Here is a 19,129-nt window from a genome sequence, read left to right as displayed (position 1 = left end):
TTTATCCAGGAGACTACTTACTGCTTTTAATATTCTTTCTTTGTTTAGTGAATTTGGTGTTTTGATTATTATGTGTCGGGAGGTATTTCTGTTCTGGTCCAGTCTGTTCAGAGTTCTGAAGGCTTCTTGTATGTTCATGGGCATCTCTTTCTCTAGGTTAGGGAAGTTTTCTTCTACAATTTTGTTGAAGATATTCGCTGGCCCTTTAAGTTGGAAATCTTCACTCTCGTTGATACCTATAATCCCTAGGTTTGGCCTTCTCATTGTGTCCTGGAGCTCCTGGATGTTTTGGGTTTTATGCTTTTATGCATTTTGCATTTTCTTTGACCATTGAGTCAATGTTTTCTATGATATCTTCAGCACCTGAGGTTCTTTCTTCTATCTCTTGTATTGTTGTTGATGCTTGCATCTATGACTCCTTCCAAGGTTTTCTATCTCCAGAGAGGTCTCACTTTGTGATTTCTTTATTGTTTCTACTTCTACTTTTAGATCCTGGATGGTGTTGTTCAGTTCCTTCACTTGATTATTTGTGTTTTCCTGTAATTCTTTAAGGGATTTTTGTGTTTCTTCTTTAAGGGCTTCTGACTGTTGACCCATGTTCTCCTGTATTTCTTTAAGGAAGCTATTTAACTTTTTCTTGAAGCCCTCTATCAGCATCATGAGATACGATTTTAAATCTAACTCTTGCTTTTCCAGTGTGTTGGGGTGTCCGGGACTTTCTGTGGTGGGAGAACTGGGTTCTCATGTTGCCATGTGACCTTGGTTTCTGTTGGTAAGGTTCTTGTGCTTGCCTTTCTCCACCTGGTGCTAGTTGGTATTGTAGTCTCTGACTGGAGTTTGTTCCTCCTGTGGGCCTGTAAGTCTGTGTCCTTACTCCTCTGAGCTCAAAAGTGAAAGCACTGCTGGGAGATCACTCTCTCCTGGTGGGCTATGCACAGAAGGCTGTGGAGTCTTCTGGCTCCCAGGTGCAAATGGAGGTGGGAAGACTTCTGTCTCAGCTGATCCACTGATCTTAGGCCCTGCCTGCTCCTAGCTGTTCCCCTCCAGAGAGAAGGTGGAGATCTCACCTCTGTGCTCAGAAGTGAAAGTGCTGCTGGGAGATCACTCTCTCTTGGTGGGCTATCCCTATTTTTTTTTTTTTACGAGTTGAAATGTTTTATATCTTGGCCACATTTTGGTAGCAGCAGTAAGGTCAAAGTTAAGCTGCATAACCTTTACAAACATTTATTTATTTTTATGTTTATATTTTTAAAAACTAATTAAATAACTAATGCACTTTATATCCCAATGCCATTCCCCACGTTTCTCAATCCCCCTCTTGCTGCTCCTTCCCCCATTTCATTCCTCTTCTTCTCTGAGAAGGTGGAGCCCCTTGGGTATCAATGACTACAGGCAGTTGTAGATCCAGAACCAGAATCCAGGCAGATCAAAATACCTGGGGACATTGAAATCAACTGGAAAAACAAAAATTTATGCTTTGACTTTGCTTGACCATGTATGCAGAAGGTCAAGCAGGCAGTTGTAGATCCAGTTGCAAATTAGTCACTGCAGGACTAGGAGCATAGGTACATCCTTTCTCACAGAGACCAGGCCAGGCAGCCCAATTAGGGAAACAAGATCCACAGGCAGGCAACACACTCAGAGTCAGCTCCCATTCCAGTTGTTCAGGGATCCACATGAAGACCAGGCTCCACATCTGATATACATGTGCAAGGGGCCTAGTTCCAGTTCATGCTCACTCTTTGTTTGGTGGTTCAGTCTCTGGAAGTTCCTAAGGGTTCAGGTTTGTTGACTCTGTTGCTCTTCCTGTGGAATCCCCGTCCTCTTTGGATCCATCAATCCTTCCCCAAACTCTTCCATTAGACTTCCTAAATTACATGCGATGCTTGGCTGTAGGTCCCTGCATCTATTTTGGGTCAGTTGTTGGGTGGAGCCTCTCAGAGGACAACCATGCTAGACTCCTTTCTGCAAGCGTCACATAGTATCATTAATAGTGTTAGGGATTGGAGCTTGCCCATCAGAAAGGTCTCAAGTTGGGCTGGTTATTGGTTGGTTATCCCCTCAATCTCTGTTCTATCCCCTGCCCCTGACTTTCTTATAGATGGGATAAATTTTGGGTCAAAAGGTTTGTGGGTGGGTTGGTGTCCCCATAACTCCATTGGGGTTCCTGCCTGGCTATAGGAGGTGGTCTCTTCAGGTTCCATATCCCCAATGTAGTGAGTCACAGCTAAGGTCACCCTCATTGATTCTTAAGTGCCTTCTTTGTGCCAGGTCTCTGTCTCCTCCTGGAGATTTCCCCACCTCCTCATACCCTTCAGTTGCAGATTTCCATTCATTTTTATGACTATTTAGCCATCTCTCCTGTTCTTCCTGACACCTAATCCTGAACCACCCCATTCCTCTCCCCAACTCCACCCTACAAGTTCCCTTCTTCCATTTGCCTCTTATGACTATTTTTGTCCCCCTTCTAAGTGAGAGTCAAACTTCCTCCCTTGGGTCTTCCTTCTTGTTTAGCTTCTTTGGGTCTGTGGAGTGTAGCATGGGTGTCCTGTATTTTATTGCTAATATACACTTTAAATGAGTACATGCTGTGAATGTCCTTTTGGGCCTGGGTTACCTCACTCTGGGTGATATTCTCAAGTTCCATCTATTTGCCTGCAAAATTTATGATGTCTTTGTTTCAATAGCTAAATAGTATCCCATTGTGTAGATGTACCACATATTCTTTATCCATTCTTCAGTCAAGGGACATCTAGGTTTTCAGTTTCTAGCTATTATGGTAAAGCTACTATGAACATAGTTGAGCGAGTGTCTCTGTAGGATGGTGGGGCATCTTTTGGGTATATGCTCAGGAGTTGTATAGATGAGTTCTGAGGTAGAACTATTACAAATTTTCTGAGAAACTGACAAATTGATTTCCAAAGTGGTTGTATAAGTTTGCACTTTCACCAGCAATGGAGCAGTGTTCCCCTTGCCACATTCTCACCAGCATGTGCTATTACTTGAGTTTTCTTATCTTAGCTATTCTGAGGTGTGTAAGATGTAACCTTAGAGTTGTTTTGATTTTTCATTTCCCTGATGACTAAGGACCTTGAAAATTTCTTTAAGTGCTTCTCAGTCATTATAGTTTCCTCTGCTGAGAATTCTGTTTAGCTCAGTACTCCATATTTAAGTTGGGCTACTTGAGTTGTCATGTCTAACTTCTTGATGTCTTTGTAAGTTTTGGCTATTAGCCCTCTACCAGATAGATGGTTGGCTAAGATCTTTGCCCAATCTGTAGGCTCCTGTTTTGTCTTGTTGACAGTGACCTTTGCCTTACAGAAGCTTGTCAGTTTCCCGAGGTCACATTTATCAGTGTGAGCCATTAGGAAATTATCTCCTGTACTAATGTATTCAAGGCTATTTCCTACTTTCTCTTCTATGGGATTTACTGTATCCTGTTTTATGTTGAGGTCCTTGATCCACTGGACTTGAGTTTTGTGTAAGGTGATATAGAGCTATTTGCATTCTTCTACATAAATGTAACACTATTTATTGAAGATGCTTTCATTTTTCCATTGTATGGTTTTGGATTCTTTATCAGAGATCAATTGTGTGTTTATTTCTGGGTCATTGATTCAATTCCAGAGATCAATGTGTCTGTTTCTGGACCAATATAATGAAGATTTTATTACTATTGTTCTGTAGTACAACTTGAAGTCAGGGATGGTGATTCCTCCCAAAGTTTATTCTTATTCTTATTCTTATTCTTATTCTTATTCTCATTATTCAGAATTTTTTTGGCTATTCTAAGTTTTTTGGTTTTACATAAAAAGTTGAGAAATATTGTTTCTTTCTTTTTTTGTTTTTTTCTTGTTTTTTGAATTTTCTATTTAGTTTTTCTTTTTTCTTTTTTATTGGATATATTCTTTATTTACATTTCAAATTATTTCCCCTTTCCTAGATTCCCCACTCCCTGAAAGTCACATAAGCCCTATTCCCTCCCCCTGTTCCCCAATCACCCCCTTCCCATTTCCCTGTTCTGGTATTCCCCTACACTGCTGCACTGAGCCTTTCCAGGACCAGGGAAAATTACTCTTTCAAGGTCTATAAAAATTGTTTTGGAATTTTGATGGAGATTGTATTTAATCTGTAGATTGCTTTTGGTAAGATGATCATTTCACTACTCTAATCTTTTCTATGAGCATGGGAGATATTTCCATATCTGATATCTTCCTCAATTTTTTTCTTCAGGGACTTGAAGTTCATGTCATACAGATCTTTGACTTGTTTGGTTAGAGTTACATCAAGATATTTTGTATTACTAATGGCTATTGTAAATGGTGTTCTTTCCTGAATTTCTTTCTTGGCCTGTTTATCATTTGTATAAATGAGGGCTAATGGTTTCTTTGAGTTAATTTTATGTTCAGCCATTTTGCTGAAGTTGTTTATTAACTGTAGACATTTTTTGTAGAATTTTGGGGTTGCTTATGTATAGTATTATATTACTAACAAATAGCAATACTTTGACTTCTTCCTTTCCAATTTGTATTCCCTTGATCTCCTTTAGCTGTCTTATTGCTCTGGCTAGAACTTCAAGTACTATATTGAATAGATAGGGAAAGACTGGGATGACTTGTCTTGTACCTGATCTTAGTGGAGTTATTTCAAGTTTCTTTCCAACAGACCTTCTGCATACATGGTCAAGCAAAGTCAAAGAATAAATGTTTGTTTTTCCAGTTGATTTCAATGTCCCCAGGTATTTTGATCTGCCTGGATTCTGGTTCTGGATCTACAACTGCCTGTAGCCATTGTGTCTCATTGTCAACAGGGTGAAGACAGCTTGAGAACATTAGAGACCAGACATCACTCTATCAACATGCAGCTGTCAATCATGATTGTTAGCAATTAGTAATAATAACATTTGAGATCTAATGGACAATCATCACATACCCAAGTGTGGGCTTAGTCCATGCATTATTTACTGCTTCTAGCATCTCAGTAACTTTCTATTCAAAGATTTCTGTCCTCTTTTTAAATAAGTGTTCAAGGTCATTGCTTGGAAGCCACAGGATAATTTAATGTAGAGCAAGGAGAATCAGCACTAAATTGTGAAGTCACTAAAATCCTTTTGAGTGTCTGTTTACTAGAGGAAACATACTCACAAAAGAGACAGACTCTTTGGAATCAAGGCACTACCTGCCTCCTTCTAAAGTCCCTCATGTAACCCCTTCCATAAGAAAACTAATTTAAACTTAATATTCTGCTCTACAAATGTATGAATTATAAATGTGACAGTGTGATGCAGACTTGTGAGTCTGTGTGTTTGTGTGTGTACTTATTTGTGTGTGTACTTATTTGTTTGTACATGTTTGTGTGTGATCACTTACTTCTTAGATATCATTTTAAGAAGTTGCCATTAAAGATTAAAATGTTCATAATTATCTATCATTAAAATAATGATGCAATGTCACTGGAGTCAGCAATGCACTTTCTCATTTCCTTTCTAATTTTAGGAGTACTAGCACTGAAGAGATGATTGGGGGAAGAAATATTACCAAGATCACCCAATTCATCCTCCTGGGATTCTCAGATTTCCCCAGAATCACAGTACTGCTTTTTGTCATATTTTTGATGATCTACATTTTGACTGTGACCTGGAACTTGTCCCTTCTTGCTTTAATAAGAATGGATTCCCACCTTCACACACCCATGTACTTCTTCCTCAGTAATCTCTCCTTTATAGACCTCTGCTTTGTCACTTCCACAGCCCCTAAGATGCTTTCTAACTTCTTCCAGGAAAAGCAAACTATCAGCTTTGGGGGATGCATAGTTCAATACTTTATCCTTTCCACTATGGGGCTGAGTGAATGTTGCCTCATGACAGTCATGGCCTATGACAGGTATGCTGCCATTTGTAACCCTCTTCTCTATTCATCAATCATGTCACCTACACTGTGTGCTCAGATGGTGATGGGAAGCTATACAGCAGGACTCACAGGTTCTGTATCTCAGATATGTGCCTTGCTGCAGTTCTACTTCTGTGGACCTAATGTCATCAGACATTTCTTCTGTGACATATCTCAGCTGTTAAAGCTATCCTGCAGTGATGCTTTCTTTATACAAGTCCTTCTTGCCATATTAACAATGTGTTTTGGAATAGCAAATGCCTTAGCTACCATGCTGTCCTATGTTTTTATTGTCCTGTCCATCTTAAAGATCACTTCAGCTAAAGGCAGGTCCAAGGCCTTCAACACCCGTGCTTCTCACCTGACAGCTGTTTCTCTCTTCTATAGTACTGGCATCTTTGTCTATTTGCGATCCAGCTCTGGTGGCTCCTCCAGCTTTGACAGATTCACATCTGTCTTCTACACTGTGGTGATCCCCATGTTGAAGCCTTTGATATATAGTCTGAGGAACAGGGAAATCAAAGATGCCATGAAGAGGTTGCAGAAAAAGAAAATCTGCAGCTAAGGCTGCAGAAAAGATTATTTCAGCACACTGCCATGTCAGATTTACAGCTATTCACACTCATGTGCACATGAATGGAACACTACAAAGTCCATGGCGCTTCAGATAAATACGTCTTTTAAACAGACTGTATGCCAACATGAACCAACAGTTGATGTGATGTCATCAAAAAACATCAGTTTTAAGAACATTAGGGTCATAATTTTCATGTTACAAAATGGGCATTTCATCATTAATTATTCTATCTATAGGCATTTGAGAAAAGTCAAGTTGGGAAAGTTGTGGAAGCTTGAACCTGTTAAACCACTAGCTTAAGTCTCTACAGAAGACTCCTGACTGATTCTCATCCCCAAGTCTTCTAACACTGTGTCATCAGTATTTTGATGTAGTGTACTAAAGCCTAGGCCATCACCATTAGTTACTCTGTGATCCTGAGCAGGTGAGGATGATCATAAGGAAACTTTTGTTTGAAAGAAACAAAGGCACACATTGGCTTTCTTGTGCCTTTTAGGATGACTAGTTAGAAACAGTTTGATTTTGTCAAAGTAAATCACTACCAGTCACTTAATAAGTTTTAAGTCAAACACAAAAGTGGAAGCTTAAATTGTACAATGTTTTCTGGTATGGTTCACTGGCCTATAGTATCTACCTTGAATTCTTTAGCAGGTATGGATATTAGCCCTCTATAGGATAGAGTGTTGGTGTAGATCATTTCTCAACCTATAGGCTTCTGTTTTGTCCTATAGACAGTGTCTTTTGCATTACAGAAGGTTTTCGGTTTCATGAGGTCCCATTTATCAACTGATGATCTTAGAGCATGAGTCATGGGTGTTCTGTTCAGGGAATTGTCTTCTGTGTTCTGTGTTGTCAACATGTTCAAGGTTATTTCCCATTTTCTCTTCTATGGGATTTAGTTTATCTGGATTTATGTTGAGGTCATTGATCTGCTTGGACTTCAGTTTTGCATAGGGTAATAGATATGGGCCTGTTTGCATCCTTCTACATACAGACATCTAATTAGACCAGAACTATTTTTAAAGATTATTTTGTTTTTCCATTGTATAGTTTTGGCTTCTTTGTCAAAAATCAAGTGTCCATAGGTGGGTGGTTTATTTTTGGGTCTTTGATTTGATTCCATTCATTGATGTGTCTATTTCTACACCAATATCACGCAGTTTTTATCACTATTATTCTGTAGTACATCTTGAGGCTGGGGATGGTGATTCCTCCTGAAGTTCTTTAATTATTCAGGATTATTTTGGATATCCTGGGGATTTTTGCTTTTCCATATAAAGTTGAGAATTGTTCTTTCAAAGACTATAAAAATTGTTTGGAAATTTTGATGCAGATTGTATTGAGTCTATAGATTGCTTTTGGTATGATGACCATTTTCCCTATGCTACTCTTACCTATCCATGAGCATGGGAGATCGTTCCATCTTCTGATATCTTCTTCAGTTTTCTTCTTCAAGGACTTGAACTTCTTGTCATACAGATCTTTCACTTGCTTGGTTAACTTACACCAAGGTATTTTATATTACATGGACTATTTTAAAGGGCATTGCTTCCCTAGTTTCTTTCTTGGATCATTTATCATTTTACAAAGTAAGGCTATTGATTTTTTTTGAGTTAATTTTATATCCAGCCACTTTTCTGAAGGTGTTTATCAGCTGTAGGAGTTCTCTAGTAGAATTTTCAGTGTTCCTTATGTATACTATTATATTATTGGCAAATTGCAATACTTTGACTTCTTCCTTTCCATTTATATCCCTTTGATCTCCTTTAGTTGCCTTACTCCTCTGGCTAGAACTTCGTACTATATTGAATTGATAGGGAGCAAGTGGGCAGTCTTGTCTTGTACTTGATTTTCATGGAATTTCTTTAGGTTTCTCTCCATTTAGTTTGATGTTGGCTACTGGTTTGTTGTATATTGTTTTGATTATGTTTAGTTTTGTGCCTTGTATCCATGATCTCTCTAATACTTTTAACATGAAAAGTGTTCAATTTTGTCAAAGCTTTTTCAGTATCTAATGACATGATCATGCAATTATTTTTTCTTTCAGTTTGTTTATATAGTAAATTATGTTGCTACATTTTTATATACTGAATCATTCCTGTATTCCTAGGATAAAGCCTACTTGATCATGGTGAGTGGTATTTTTCATGTGTTCTTAGATTAAGTTTGAGAGAAATTTATTACTTTTTTGTCAATGTTTAGGAGCAGAATTGATTCTCTTTCTTTTTTGGGTCTTTGTGTGCTTTAGGCATTAGAGTAACTATGGTCTCATAGAATGAATTAGATAGTGTTTCTTTTGTGTTGGTATTTCATGGAATAATTTGAGGAGTATTTGTAATTGCTGTTCTTTGAAAGTCTGGTAGAAATCTGCACTAAAACCATCTAGCCACTGGCTTTTTTTGTTGTTGAGAGATTTTGATAACTTTTTATTTCTTTAGAGGTTATAGGGCTGTTTAAATAGTTTACCTGATCTTTATTTAATTTTGGTAAATGGTATCTGTCTAGAAAGTCATCCATTTCATTTAGATTTTCACGTTTTGTTGAGTATAGGCTTTTAAAGTAAGACCTAATGATTTTTTTGAATTTCCTCAGTTTCTATTGTTAAGTCTCCTCTTTCATTTCTGATTTTGTTTATTTGGATACTGTCTCTCTGTCTTTTGATTAGTTTGGCTAAGGGTTTGCCTGTCTTGTTCGTTTACTGAAAGAACTGGCTCTTGGTTTCATTGATTCTTTATATTCCCCTGTATTGTATTCATGTTAATTTCCTTCTTTTGTCTTAGTTAAGAGACCTAAAGTCTGCTAACTATGGGCTTGTAAAACAAAAAAAGTTACCACTTAAACATTTTGATTCCCCAATTCCCCTCTTTGTTTCTAACTGATTGATTACAGCCTTATTGATTATTTCTTGCTTTCCATTCCTTTTCTGTTTGCTTGTTTCTTTTTTTTTCTAGAGCTTTCAGCTATACCTTTAAATTACTGGTATGTGAATTTTCTAATTTCTTTATGGAGGCACTTAGTGTTATGAACTTTTCTCTTTGTACTGCTTTCATTGTGTCCTATATGTTTCAGTTTGTTGTGACTTTATTTTCATTTGAAAAAATCTTTAATTTCTTCCCTGACTAAATGATCATTGAGCAGAGAGTTGTTCAGTTTCCACAGGTATGTGGGCTTTTTATTGTTTCTCTTGTTGGCTTTTGAAGTCCAGGTAATCTGTGGTGATATAATAGAAACCAAGGTGTTATTGGTATATAGGATGGTTGATGACATTTATAGATTAATTTTGTATCCTGTTACTTTGCTGAAAGTGTTTATCAGGTATTTGGTGGTATTTTCAGGTCTGTGTGTATAGAATATTGTCCTGTACAAAGAGAGATACTTTGATATTTTTCTTTTCTATATGTATCATTAGTTAAGAGACCTAAAGTCTCTTAACTATGGGCTTGTGAAAGAAAGTTATTACTTAAACATTTTTATTCCCTAAAGTTAGAGCTAGGGTATAGTAGGTGAATAATCATACTTAAACCAACACCAAATCCAATACTGTAAATTTCATTCTGTATCTGATTATCTGCAGCTTGTGATCTTCTGTGGTGCAAAGGGTTTTTGCAGACCCACCTCCCCAGCTCTATCCTTACACACAAAATTTCTGTCTTAGATCGCCTCTCTTACACACCTACAGCTCTCACTGGGAGATATTCAGTGGTTTTAGAATCTCAGTATCTTGGGCTCTCCACTGCAACTGAGGCTTCAGTCTTGCCAGTGTTTTCCTCCATAGGGTCCCCAGACCTGTAGCACAGTGCCAGGCTGCTGGCCAGTATTGGCTTCTTCTACTCAGGGTAGCCAGGCTCAGTGTAAACTGGGCTGGACTGGAGGGGGAGAATTGCTGTACATGGGTGGGTGCAGTGAGGATCTTGGTCTTTGGTGAGTTTTCCAGCAAACAACACACACCTAGGAGCAGCTTCAGAAAACTGGTTCTATTTTTTTGGGAAATAAATGCCATTAAATTCTTTCTTCAGGCCTGACCTTCCTGGTCCCACTACACCCTGGCCCTACACCTGGCCTATGTTTTTTCCCCTAACAATTGCTTCATTCTTGTGGTACCAGTAAAATGTAGACAACTCTTTACTCCCAAGTTTTGCTTGAAGCTCTATGTGTAGCCTAGCCCATTTGGACCATAGTCATATGAGTTTTTACATGCTGATCATGATGAAATATTCTCCTGTTGTCCCCATGAAGCACAAATTTCACTTCTATGGTACAGATTTCTTATTAATCACAACAAATTCTTCAGTCACAGCCTGATTGGCACACACATATCATGAATAGCTTCTGACCCAGTTTCTAGTAAAGTCCTTGTCACCCTGAGACCTCATGAACAGGATCTCTACTGCCCATATTTCTTTCAGTATTACTCTCTTCCGAGCTTTCATTAAAATGGTGCATTAAGGTCTTTCAATGTCATTCAGTGGTTTTTCCAATCCAAAGTTGAAAAGTCTCTAATTCCTCTGCCCCAAACCAGGGTCAGGTTTATCATAGGAACATTCCCATTTTCCTCAGAGACAATTTGTGTTTGAATTTAGGTTCTGTTCTTGGGATAAAAGATCCCAGCAAAAATCAACAGGTAGGGAAGGGTTTGTCTGGTTTACAGTTCCTGGTTACATCCTTGAGGGGAATTTGACACAGATGTGCATGCATACAGGTAGTCACATCGCATCCACATTCAGGAGCACAGAGATATTGAATACATGCTTATCTGCTTGCTGCCTTCCTGCTTTCCTCACCATGTGCAAAGAACAGTTGATGCAATGTTGCCATCCATATTCCTGGTAGGTCTTCTATTCTGCTTCACTTAAGGGAAGCAAGACAGTTTCCCAAGGCATGCCCAGAAGCTGTTTGGATCTAGGCAATCCTTCCTTCAGGCTCTCTTCTTACATGATTCTAGGTTGTGACAAATGTACAGTTAATACACACACACACACACCCACACACACACGCACATACACACACAGAATGAAAATAATAAATAATTTAAATAATAATTTCAAAACTAATAAGATAAAACTTAAAAAATGTAACTATTACAAGTACATATATATCATTCTTTGGGAAACCAATAATTATGAAGAAATATTATTATACATGCTTTAGATAAAAATTACATTTCTTTAAAAAATATAACTTAAAATTTATTCTTTGAAATTTTCTATCTATCTATCTATCTATCTATCTATCTATCTATCTATCTATCTATCTGTCTATCTATTTCTCATCTATCTATCTATAAAACTGTGCCTTGATCATATTCAAATCTCTTTTCCCTTGTATTTCTTCTGGAACACCTCTTTCCTACAACTCTTGCTGCTGTATTCATATCATTTTAAAACAATCCATTGAGTTTAACTGGGATTCTTGCATGTGGATGATTGTGATATCAGTTACTGGGTCTTGGGCAGCTTACCACAGGAGAATGAAAAAAATGGGGAAAATGAAGCAGTGTGACTGCCTCTCTCTGAGAAAGGTTCCAATGATTCCTCAGCTAGAGTTGGACCACTGAAGAGCTTTGTCTCCTGCAGGTCTTGTGCTGGTAAATAAAATGTTTGTGAATTCAGGGGTTCAAAGCCATGCCATTCCTGAAGATGAAACATCATAGCATTCACCCCACCCTCAGGCTCTTATGTTCTCTCTCCTCCTTGTCCATGTTATTAGCTTACCCTTAGGGGACAGAGAAGATCATATAGATGCTTCATTTAAACTTGAGTACTCAAAAGTCACCTTCTTAGCACCTTGGCCAGTCTAGAATCTCTGTCTTGACCATGTCCCACTGACAAGGGGTTTTCTGACCAAGGCTGAGAGTTGTACTATCTAAGGATAATAAACATAACTTAACAGTAAGTTTCAATACATATCCATTTGTTTGTTTAAACAGGGCTGTACATTGTAAACCAGGCTGATCTTGAACTCACAAAGATCAGTTTACTTTTGTCTCCAGTGCTAGGATTAAAGGCATGAACCACTTACCTATCATTGCACATTTATTTATCAACAGCAAATTGTCAGTAGACTCCCATAAATGCCACACCCCCATATGATGATAATGGAATAACACTATAAAACTGTTAACTAATCCTCAATTAAAAGCTCTCTTTTGTAAATTGTCTTGGTCATGGTATTTCTTTATAGTAACAAAACAGTAACTAAGATAAAACGATAGGAGTTTTCTGGAGGAAAACCTTTCTTTAGGGTCTTTAATGTCAAGAATCATATCATTTTCAGATGAGAGTGCTTTTACTTCATCATTTTCTATCTGTAACTCCCTCATCACTTTCATTTGCCTTACTGCCCCAGCTAAGATGTAACACATTCAAATGAACAGTACAGAGAGTAGACATCTTTGCTTTGTTCCAATTTTAGTGGAAATGCTTTGAGTGCTTGATTCATTTAGTATTATCTTGGCTTGGTTGTGTTGTATGTTGTGTTTATTATGTTAAAATATATCATGTATTTCTCTAAATTCTCAAAAAATTTTAGGATGAAGTGTTGTTATATCTTGTTACAGGCATTTTCTGCATCTGTTAAGAACATCATGTGGTTTCTATCCTTGAGTCTATTCATGTGTTGGATTACAATTTACACATGCTGAACCATTTCAATATATTTTGATCATGGAGGATGATCTTTTTAATATGTTCTTGAATTAATTTTACAAGTACTTTACTAAGAATTTTTGAGCCTGTGTTCAGCAAAATTTACCTATAATTTTTCATTTTTGTTGGGTTTTTACCTGATTTTGTTACTAGGCTAATACTAGCTTTGTAAAAGAATTTGGAAGTATTTCTTCCTTTATACTTTACAGAATAATTTGAGGAGTATAGGTGTTAGTTCTTCTTTGAAGGTCTAGCAGAATTCTGTATTGAACTTATCAGACCCTGAGAATTTTTCAGTTGGGAAATTTTAAACTACCGATTCTATCTCTCTGATTGTTATGAGTCAGTTTAAATTATTTACTCTATCTTTATTTAAATTCACTATATTATATAAATCCAGAACTTTATACATTTCTTTTAGAATTTCAAGTTTAGTGGAATATATATATATATTTATTATTCTTTAAATTTTCTCATTGTTGTGTTAAAAAATTTTTTTTATTCGATATAATTTATTTACATTTCAAATGATTTCCCTTTTCTAGCCCCCCAACTCCCCGAAAGTCCCGTAAGCCCCCTTCTCTTCCCCTGTCCTCCCACCCACCCCTTCCCACTTCCCCGTTCTGGTTTTGCCAAATACTGTTTCACTGAGTCTTTCCAGATCCAGGGGCCACTCCTCCTTTCTTCTTGTACCTCATTTGATGTGTGGATTATGTTTTGGGTATTCCAGTTTTCTAGGTTAATATCCACTTATTAGTGAGTGCATACCATGATTCACCTTTTGAGTCTGGGTTACCTCACTTAGTATGATATTCTCTAGCTCCATTCATTTGCCTAAGAATTTCATGAATTCATTGTTTCTAATGGCTGAATAGTACTCCATTGTGTAGATATACCACATTTTTTGCATCCACTCTTCTGTTGAGGGATACCTGGGTTCTTTCCAGCATCTGGCAATTATAAATAGGGCTGCTATGAACATCGTAGAACATGTATCCTTATTACATGGTGGGGAGTCTTCTGGGTATATGCCCAGGAGTGGTATAGCAGGATCTTCTGGAAGTGAGGTGCCCAGTTTTCGGAGGAACCGCCAGACTGATTTCCAGAGTGGTTGTACCAATTTGCAACCCCACCAGCAGTGGAGGAGTTTTCCTCTTTCTCCACACCCTCTCCAACACCTGCTGTCTCCTGAATTTTTAATCTTAGCCATTCTGACTGGTGTAAGATGAAATCTTAGGGTTGTTTTGATTTGCATTTCCCTAATGACTAATGAAGTTGAGCATTTTTTAAGATGCTTCTCCGCCATTCGAAGTTCTTCAGGTGAGAATTCTTTGTTTAACTCTGTACCCCATTTTTTAATAGGGTTGTTTGGTTTTCTGGAGTCTAACTTCTTGAGTTCTTTATATATATTGGATATTAGCCCTCTATCTGATGTAGGATTGGTGAAGATCTTTTCCCAATTTGTTGGTTGCCGATTTGTCCTCTTGATGGTGTCCTTTGCCTTACAGAAACTTTGTAATTTTATGAGGTCCCATTTGTCAATTCTTGCTCTTAGAGCATACGCTATTGGTGTTCTGTTCAGAAACTTTCTCCCTGTACCGATGTCCTCAAGGGTCTTCCCCAGTTTCTTTTCTATTAGCTTCAGAGTGCCTGGCTTTATGTGGAGGTCCTTGATCCATTTGGATTTGAGCTTAGTACAAGGAGACAAGGATGGATCAATTCGCATTCTTCTGCATGCTGACCTCCAGTTGAACCAGCACCATTTGTTGAAAAGGCTATCTTTTTTCCATTGGATGTTTTCAGCCTCTTTGTCGAGGATCAAGTGGCCATAGGTGTGTGAGTTCATTTCTGGATCTTTAATCCTGTTCCATTGATCCTCCTGCCTGTCACTGTACCAATACCATGCAGTTTTTAACACTATTGCTCTGTAGTATTTCTTGAGGTCAGGGATACTGATTCCCCCAGATTTTCTTTTGTTGCTGAGAATAGTTTTAGCTATCCTGGGTTTTTTGTTGTTCCAGATGAATTTGATAATTGCTCTTTCTAACTCTGTGAAGAATTGAGTTGGGATTTTGATGGGTATTGCATTGAATCTGTATAGTGCTTTAGGCAAAATGGCCATTTTAACTATATTGATTCTACCGATCCATGAGCATGGGAGGTTTTCCCATTTTTTGAGGTCTTCTTCCATTTCCTTCTTCAGAGTCTTGAAGTTCTTGTCATACAGATCTTTCACATGTTTGGTAAGAGTCACCCCAAGATACTTTATACTGTTTGTGGCTATTGTGAAGGGGGTCATTTCCCTAATTTCTTTCTCAGCCTGCTTATCCTTTGAGTATAGGAAGGCCACTGATTTGCTTGAGTTGATTTTATAACCTGCCACTTTGCTGAAGTTGTTTATCAGCTGTAGGAGCTCTCTAGTGGAGTTCTTTGGGTCACTTAGGTAGACGATCATGTCGTCTGCAAATAATGATAGTTTGACTTCTTCCTTTCCAATTTGTATCCCTTTGACCTCCTTATGTTGTCGAACTGCCCGAGCTAGTACCTCAAGTACAATATTGAAAAGATAAGGAGAAAGGGGGCAGCCTTGTCTGGTCCCTGATTTCAGTGGGATTGCTTCAAGTTTCTCTCCATTTAGTTTGATGCTGGCTACCGGTTTGCTGTATATTGCTTTTACTATGTTTAGGTATGGGCCTTGAATTCCTGTTCTCTCCAAGACTTTAAGCATGAAAGGATGCTTAATTTTGTCAAATGCTTTTTCAGCATCCAATGAAATGACCATGTGGTTTTGTTCTTTGAGTTTGTTTATGTAGTAGATTGTATTGATGGATTTCCGTATATTGAACCAACCCTGCATTCCCGGGATAAAGCCTACTTGATCATGGTGGATGATTGTTTTGATGTGTTCTTGGATTCGGTTGGCAAGAATTTTATTGAGTATTTTTGCATCGATGTTCATAAGGGAAATTGGTCTGAAGTTCTCTTTCTTTGTTGGATCTTTTTGTGGCTTTGGTATCAGCGTAATTGTGGCTTCGTAGAAGGAATTGGGTAGTGTTCCTTCTTTTTCTATTTTGTGGAATAGTTTGAAGAGTATTGGTGTTAACTCTTCTTTGAAGGTCTGGTAGAATTCTGCACTGAAGCCATCTGGTCCTGTGCTTTTTTTGGTTGGAAGACTTTGTATGACTCCTTCAATTTCTTTAGGCATTATGGGACTGTTTAGATGGTCTAGTTGGTCCTGATTTAATTTTGGTATTTGGTATCTGTCAAGGAAATTGTCCATTTCCTCCAGATTCTCCAGTTGTGTTGAGTACAGGCTCTTGTAGTAGGATCTGATGATTTTTTGGATTTCCTCAATTTCCGTTGTTATATCTCCCTTTTCAGTTCTAAGTTTGTTAATTTGGATACTTTCTCTGTGCTCTTTGGTCAGTCTGGCTAAGGGTTTATCTATCTTGTTGATTTTCTCAAATAACCAGCTCCTGGTTTTGTTGATTTTTTGTATGGTTCTCTTTGTTTCTACTTGATTGATTTCGGCCCTGAGTTTGATGTTTTCCTGCCTTCTACTCCTCCTGGGCGAAATAGCTTCTTTTTGTTCTAGGGCTTTCAGGTGTGTCATTAAGCTGGTAATGTATGCTCTCTCCATTTTCTTTTTGGAGGCACTCAGGGCTATGAGTTTTCCTCTTAGCACTGCTTTCATTGTGTCCCATAGATTTGGGTATGTTGTGTTTTCATTTTCATTGTGTTCTAAAAAGTCTTTAATTTCTTTCTTTATTTCTTCCTTGACCAAGGTATCATTGAGTAGAGTATTGTTCAGTTTCCACGTGTATGTGGGTTTTCTGTTGTTTCTGTTGCTATTGAAGACCACTTTTAATCCATAGTGATCAGATAGGAGGCATGGGATTGGTTCGATCTTCTTATATTTGTTGAGGTCTGTCTTGTGACCAATTATATGGTCGATTTTGGAGAAGGTACCATGAGGTGCTGAGAAAAAGGTATATTCTTTTGTTTTAGGATAGAATGTTTTATATATATCTGTTAAATCTAATTGGTCCAAAGCTTCAATTAGTTTCATTGTGTCCCTGTTTAGTTTCTGTTTTCCTGATCGGTCCATTGAGGAAAGTGCAGTGTTGAAGTCACCCACAATTATTGTGTTAGGTGCAATGTGTGCTTTTAGTTTTAATAAAGTTTCTTTTACGAAAGAGGGTGCACTTGCATTTGGGGCATAGATGTTCAGGATTGACAGTTCTTCTTGTTGTATTTTTCCTTTGACCAGCAAGAAGTGTCCCTCAGAGTCTCTTTTGATGACTTTGGGTTGAAAGTCAATTTTATCTGATATTAAAATGGCTACTCCGGCTTGTTTCCTGAGACCATTTGCTTGTAAAATTGTCTTCTAGCCTTTTACTCTAAGGTAGTGTTTGTCTTTGACCCTGAGGTGTGTTTCCTGTAAGCAGCAAAATGTAGGGTCCTGTTTATGTATCCAGTCAGTTAGTCTGTGACTTTTTATTGGGGCATTAAGTCCATTGATGTTAAGAGATATTAAGGAATAGTGATTGTTACTTCCTATCATTTTTGACGTTATTTTTTAAATTTGATTGCTTAACTTCTTTTGGGTTTGATGAAAGGTTACTATCTTGCTTTTTCCAGGGTGAAGTTTCCCTCTTTGTATTGGTGTTGTCCTCCTATTATCCTTTTTAGAGCTGGGTTTGTGGATAGATATTGGGTAAACTTGGTTTTGTCATGAAATATCTTAGTTTCTCCATCTATGGTGATTGAGAGTTTTGCTGGATATAGTAGTTTTGGTTGGCATTTGTGTTCTCTTAGAGTCTGCATGAGATCTGCCCAGGACCTTCTAGCCTTCATAGTCTCAGGTGAAAAGTCTGCTGTGATTCTGATAGGTCTTCCTTTATATGTTACTTGGCCTTTTTCTCTTACTGCCTTTAGTATTCTTTCTTTGTTTAGAACATTTGGTGTTTTGATTATTATGTGACGGGAAGTATTTCTGTTCTGGTCCAGTCTGTTTGGAGTTCTGTAGGCTTCTTGTATATTCATGGGCATCTCTTTCTTTAGGTTAGGGAAGTTTTCTTCCATAATTTTATTGAAGATATTTGCTGGCCCTTTAAATTGTAAATCTTCACTCTCATCTATGCCTATAATCCTTAGGTTTGGTCTTCTCATTGTGTCCTGGATTTCCTGGATATTTTGGATTACAAGCTTTTTGCATTTTGCATTTTCTTTAACTGTTGAGTCCATGGTTTCTATGGAATCTTCAGCATCTGAGATTCTTTCTTCTATCTCTTGTATTCTGTTGTTGATATTTGCATCTCTGTCCCCTGATTTCTTCCCAAGGCTTTCTATCTCCAAAGTTGTCTCCCTTTGAGTTTTCTTAGTTGTTTTTACTTCTGATTTTAGATCCTGGATGGTTTTGCTTAGCTCCTTCACTTGCTTGTTTGTGCTTTCCTGTAATTCTTTAAGAGATTTTTGTGTTTCGTCTTTCATGACCACAGCCTGTTGACCAAAGTTCTCCTGTATTTCTTTAAGAGATTTTTGTGTTTTGTCTTTCATGACCTCAGCCTGTTGACCAAAGTTCTCCCGTATTTCTTTAAGTGTTTTTTGCATTTCCTTCTTGTTGGCTTTTGTATTCTCCTGGATTTCTTTCAATGATTTTTGTGTTTCCCTTGCAAGGGCTTCTAACTTTTGATCCATTTTCTCCTGAATTTCTTTAAGTATGTCCTTCATGTGTTCCTGTACCAGCATCATGACCAGTGATTTTAAATCCAAATCTTGTTTTACTGGTGTGATGGGGTATCCAGGACATGTTGGTAGAGGAGAATTGGGTTCAGATGTTGCCATATTGCCTTGATTTCTGTTAGTGACGTTCCTGCGTTTGCCTTTTGCCATCTAGTTCTCACTGGTGTTAGTTTGTCTTGTCAGTGCTGGACTCACCAGTGCAAGCTGCCCCTTCCCAGTTGGCCTCTGGTGCACAACTTACCTCCTGCACTGCTTGTAGACAGGGTGCTGCTGCC

The 19,129-nt window shown here is 37.9% G+C and overlaps 2 protein-coding genes across 4 annotated transcripts in view; one reads left to right on the top strand and one right to left on the bottom strand.

The window, feature by feature from the left end:
* The window catches only part of Dtx4 (deltex E3 ubiquitin ligase 4), an 852,074-nt gene that overhangs the window by 479,933 nt on the left and 353,012 nt on the right, over positions 1–19,129 (bottom strand). The gene's annotated exons all lie outside the window — the stretch shown is intronic.
* On the top strand, positions 5,515–6,453 carry LOC127689875 (olfactory receptor 5AN1-like). Its single transcript, XM_052189433.1, has one exon. It carries the CDS (start codon positions 5,515–5,517, stop codon positions 6,451–6,453), a length of 939 nt encoding a protein of 312 aa, XP_052045393.1.

The sequence above is a fragment of the Apodemus sylvaticus genome, chromosome 1 (assembly GCF_947179515.1).
Source record: "Apodemus sylvaticus chromosome 1, mApoSyl1.1, whole genome shotgun sequence".
Taxonomy (NCBI): domain Eukaryota; kingdom Metazoa; phylum Chordata; class Mammalia; order Rodentia; family Muridae; genus Apodemus; species Apodemus sylvaticus.
Note: the sequence above shows the minus strand (reverse complement) of the source record. Positions and strands in the feature narration are given on the sequence as shown.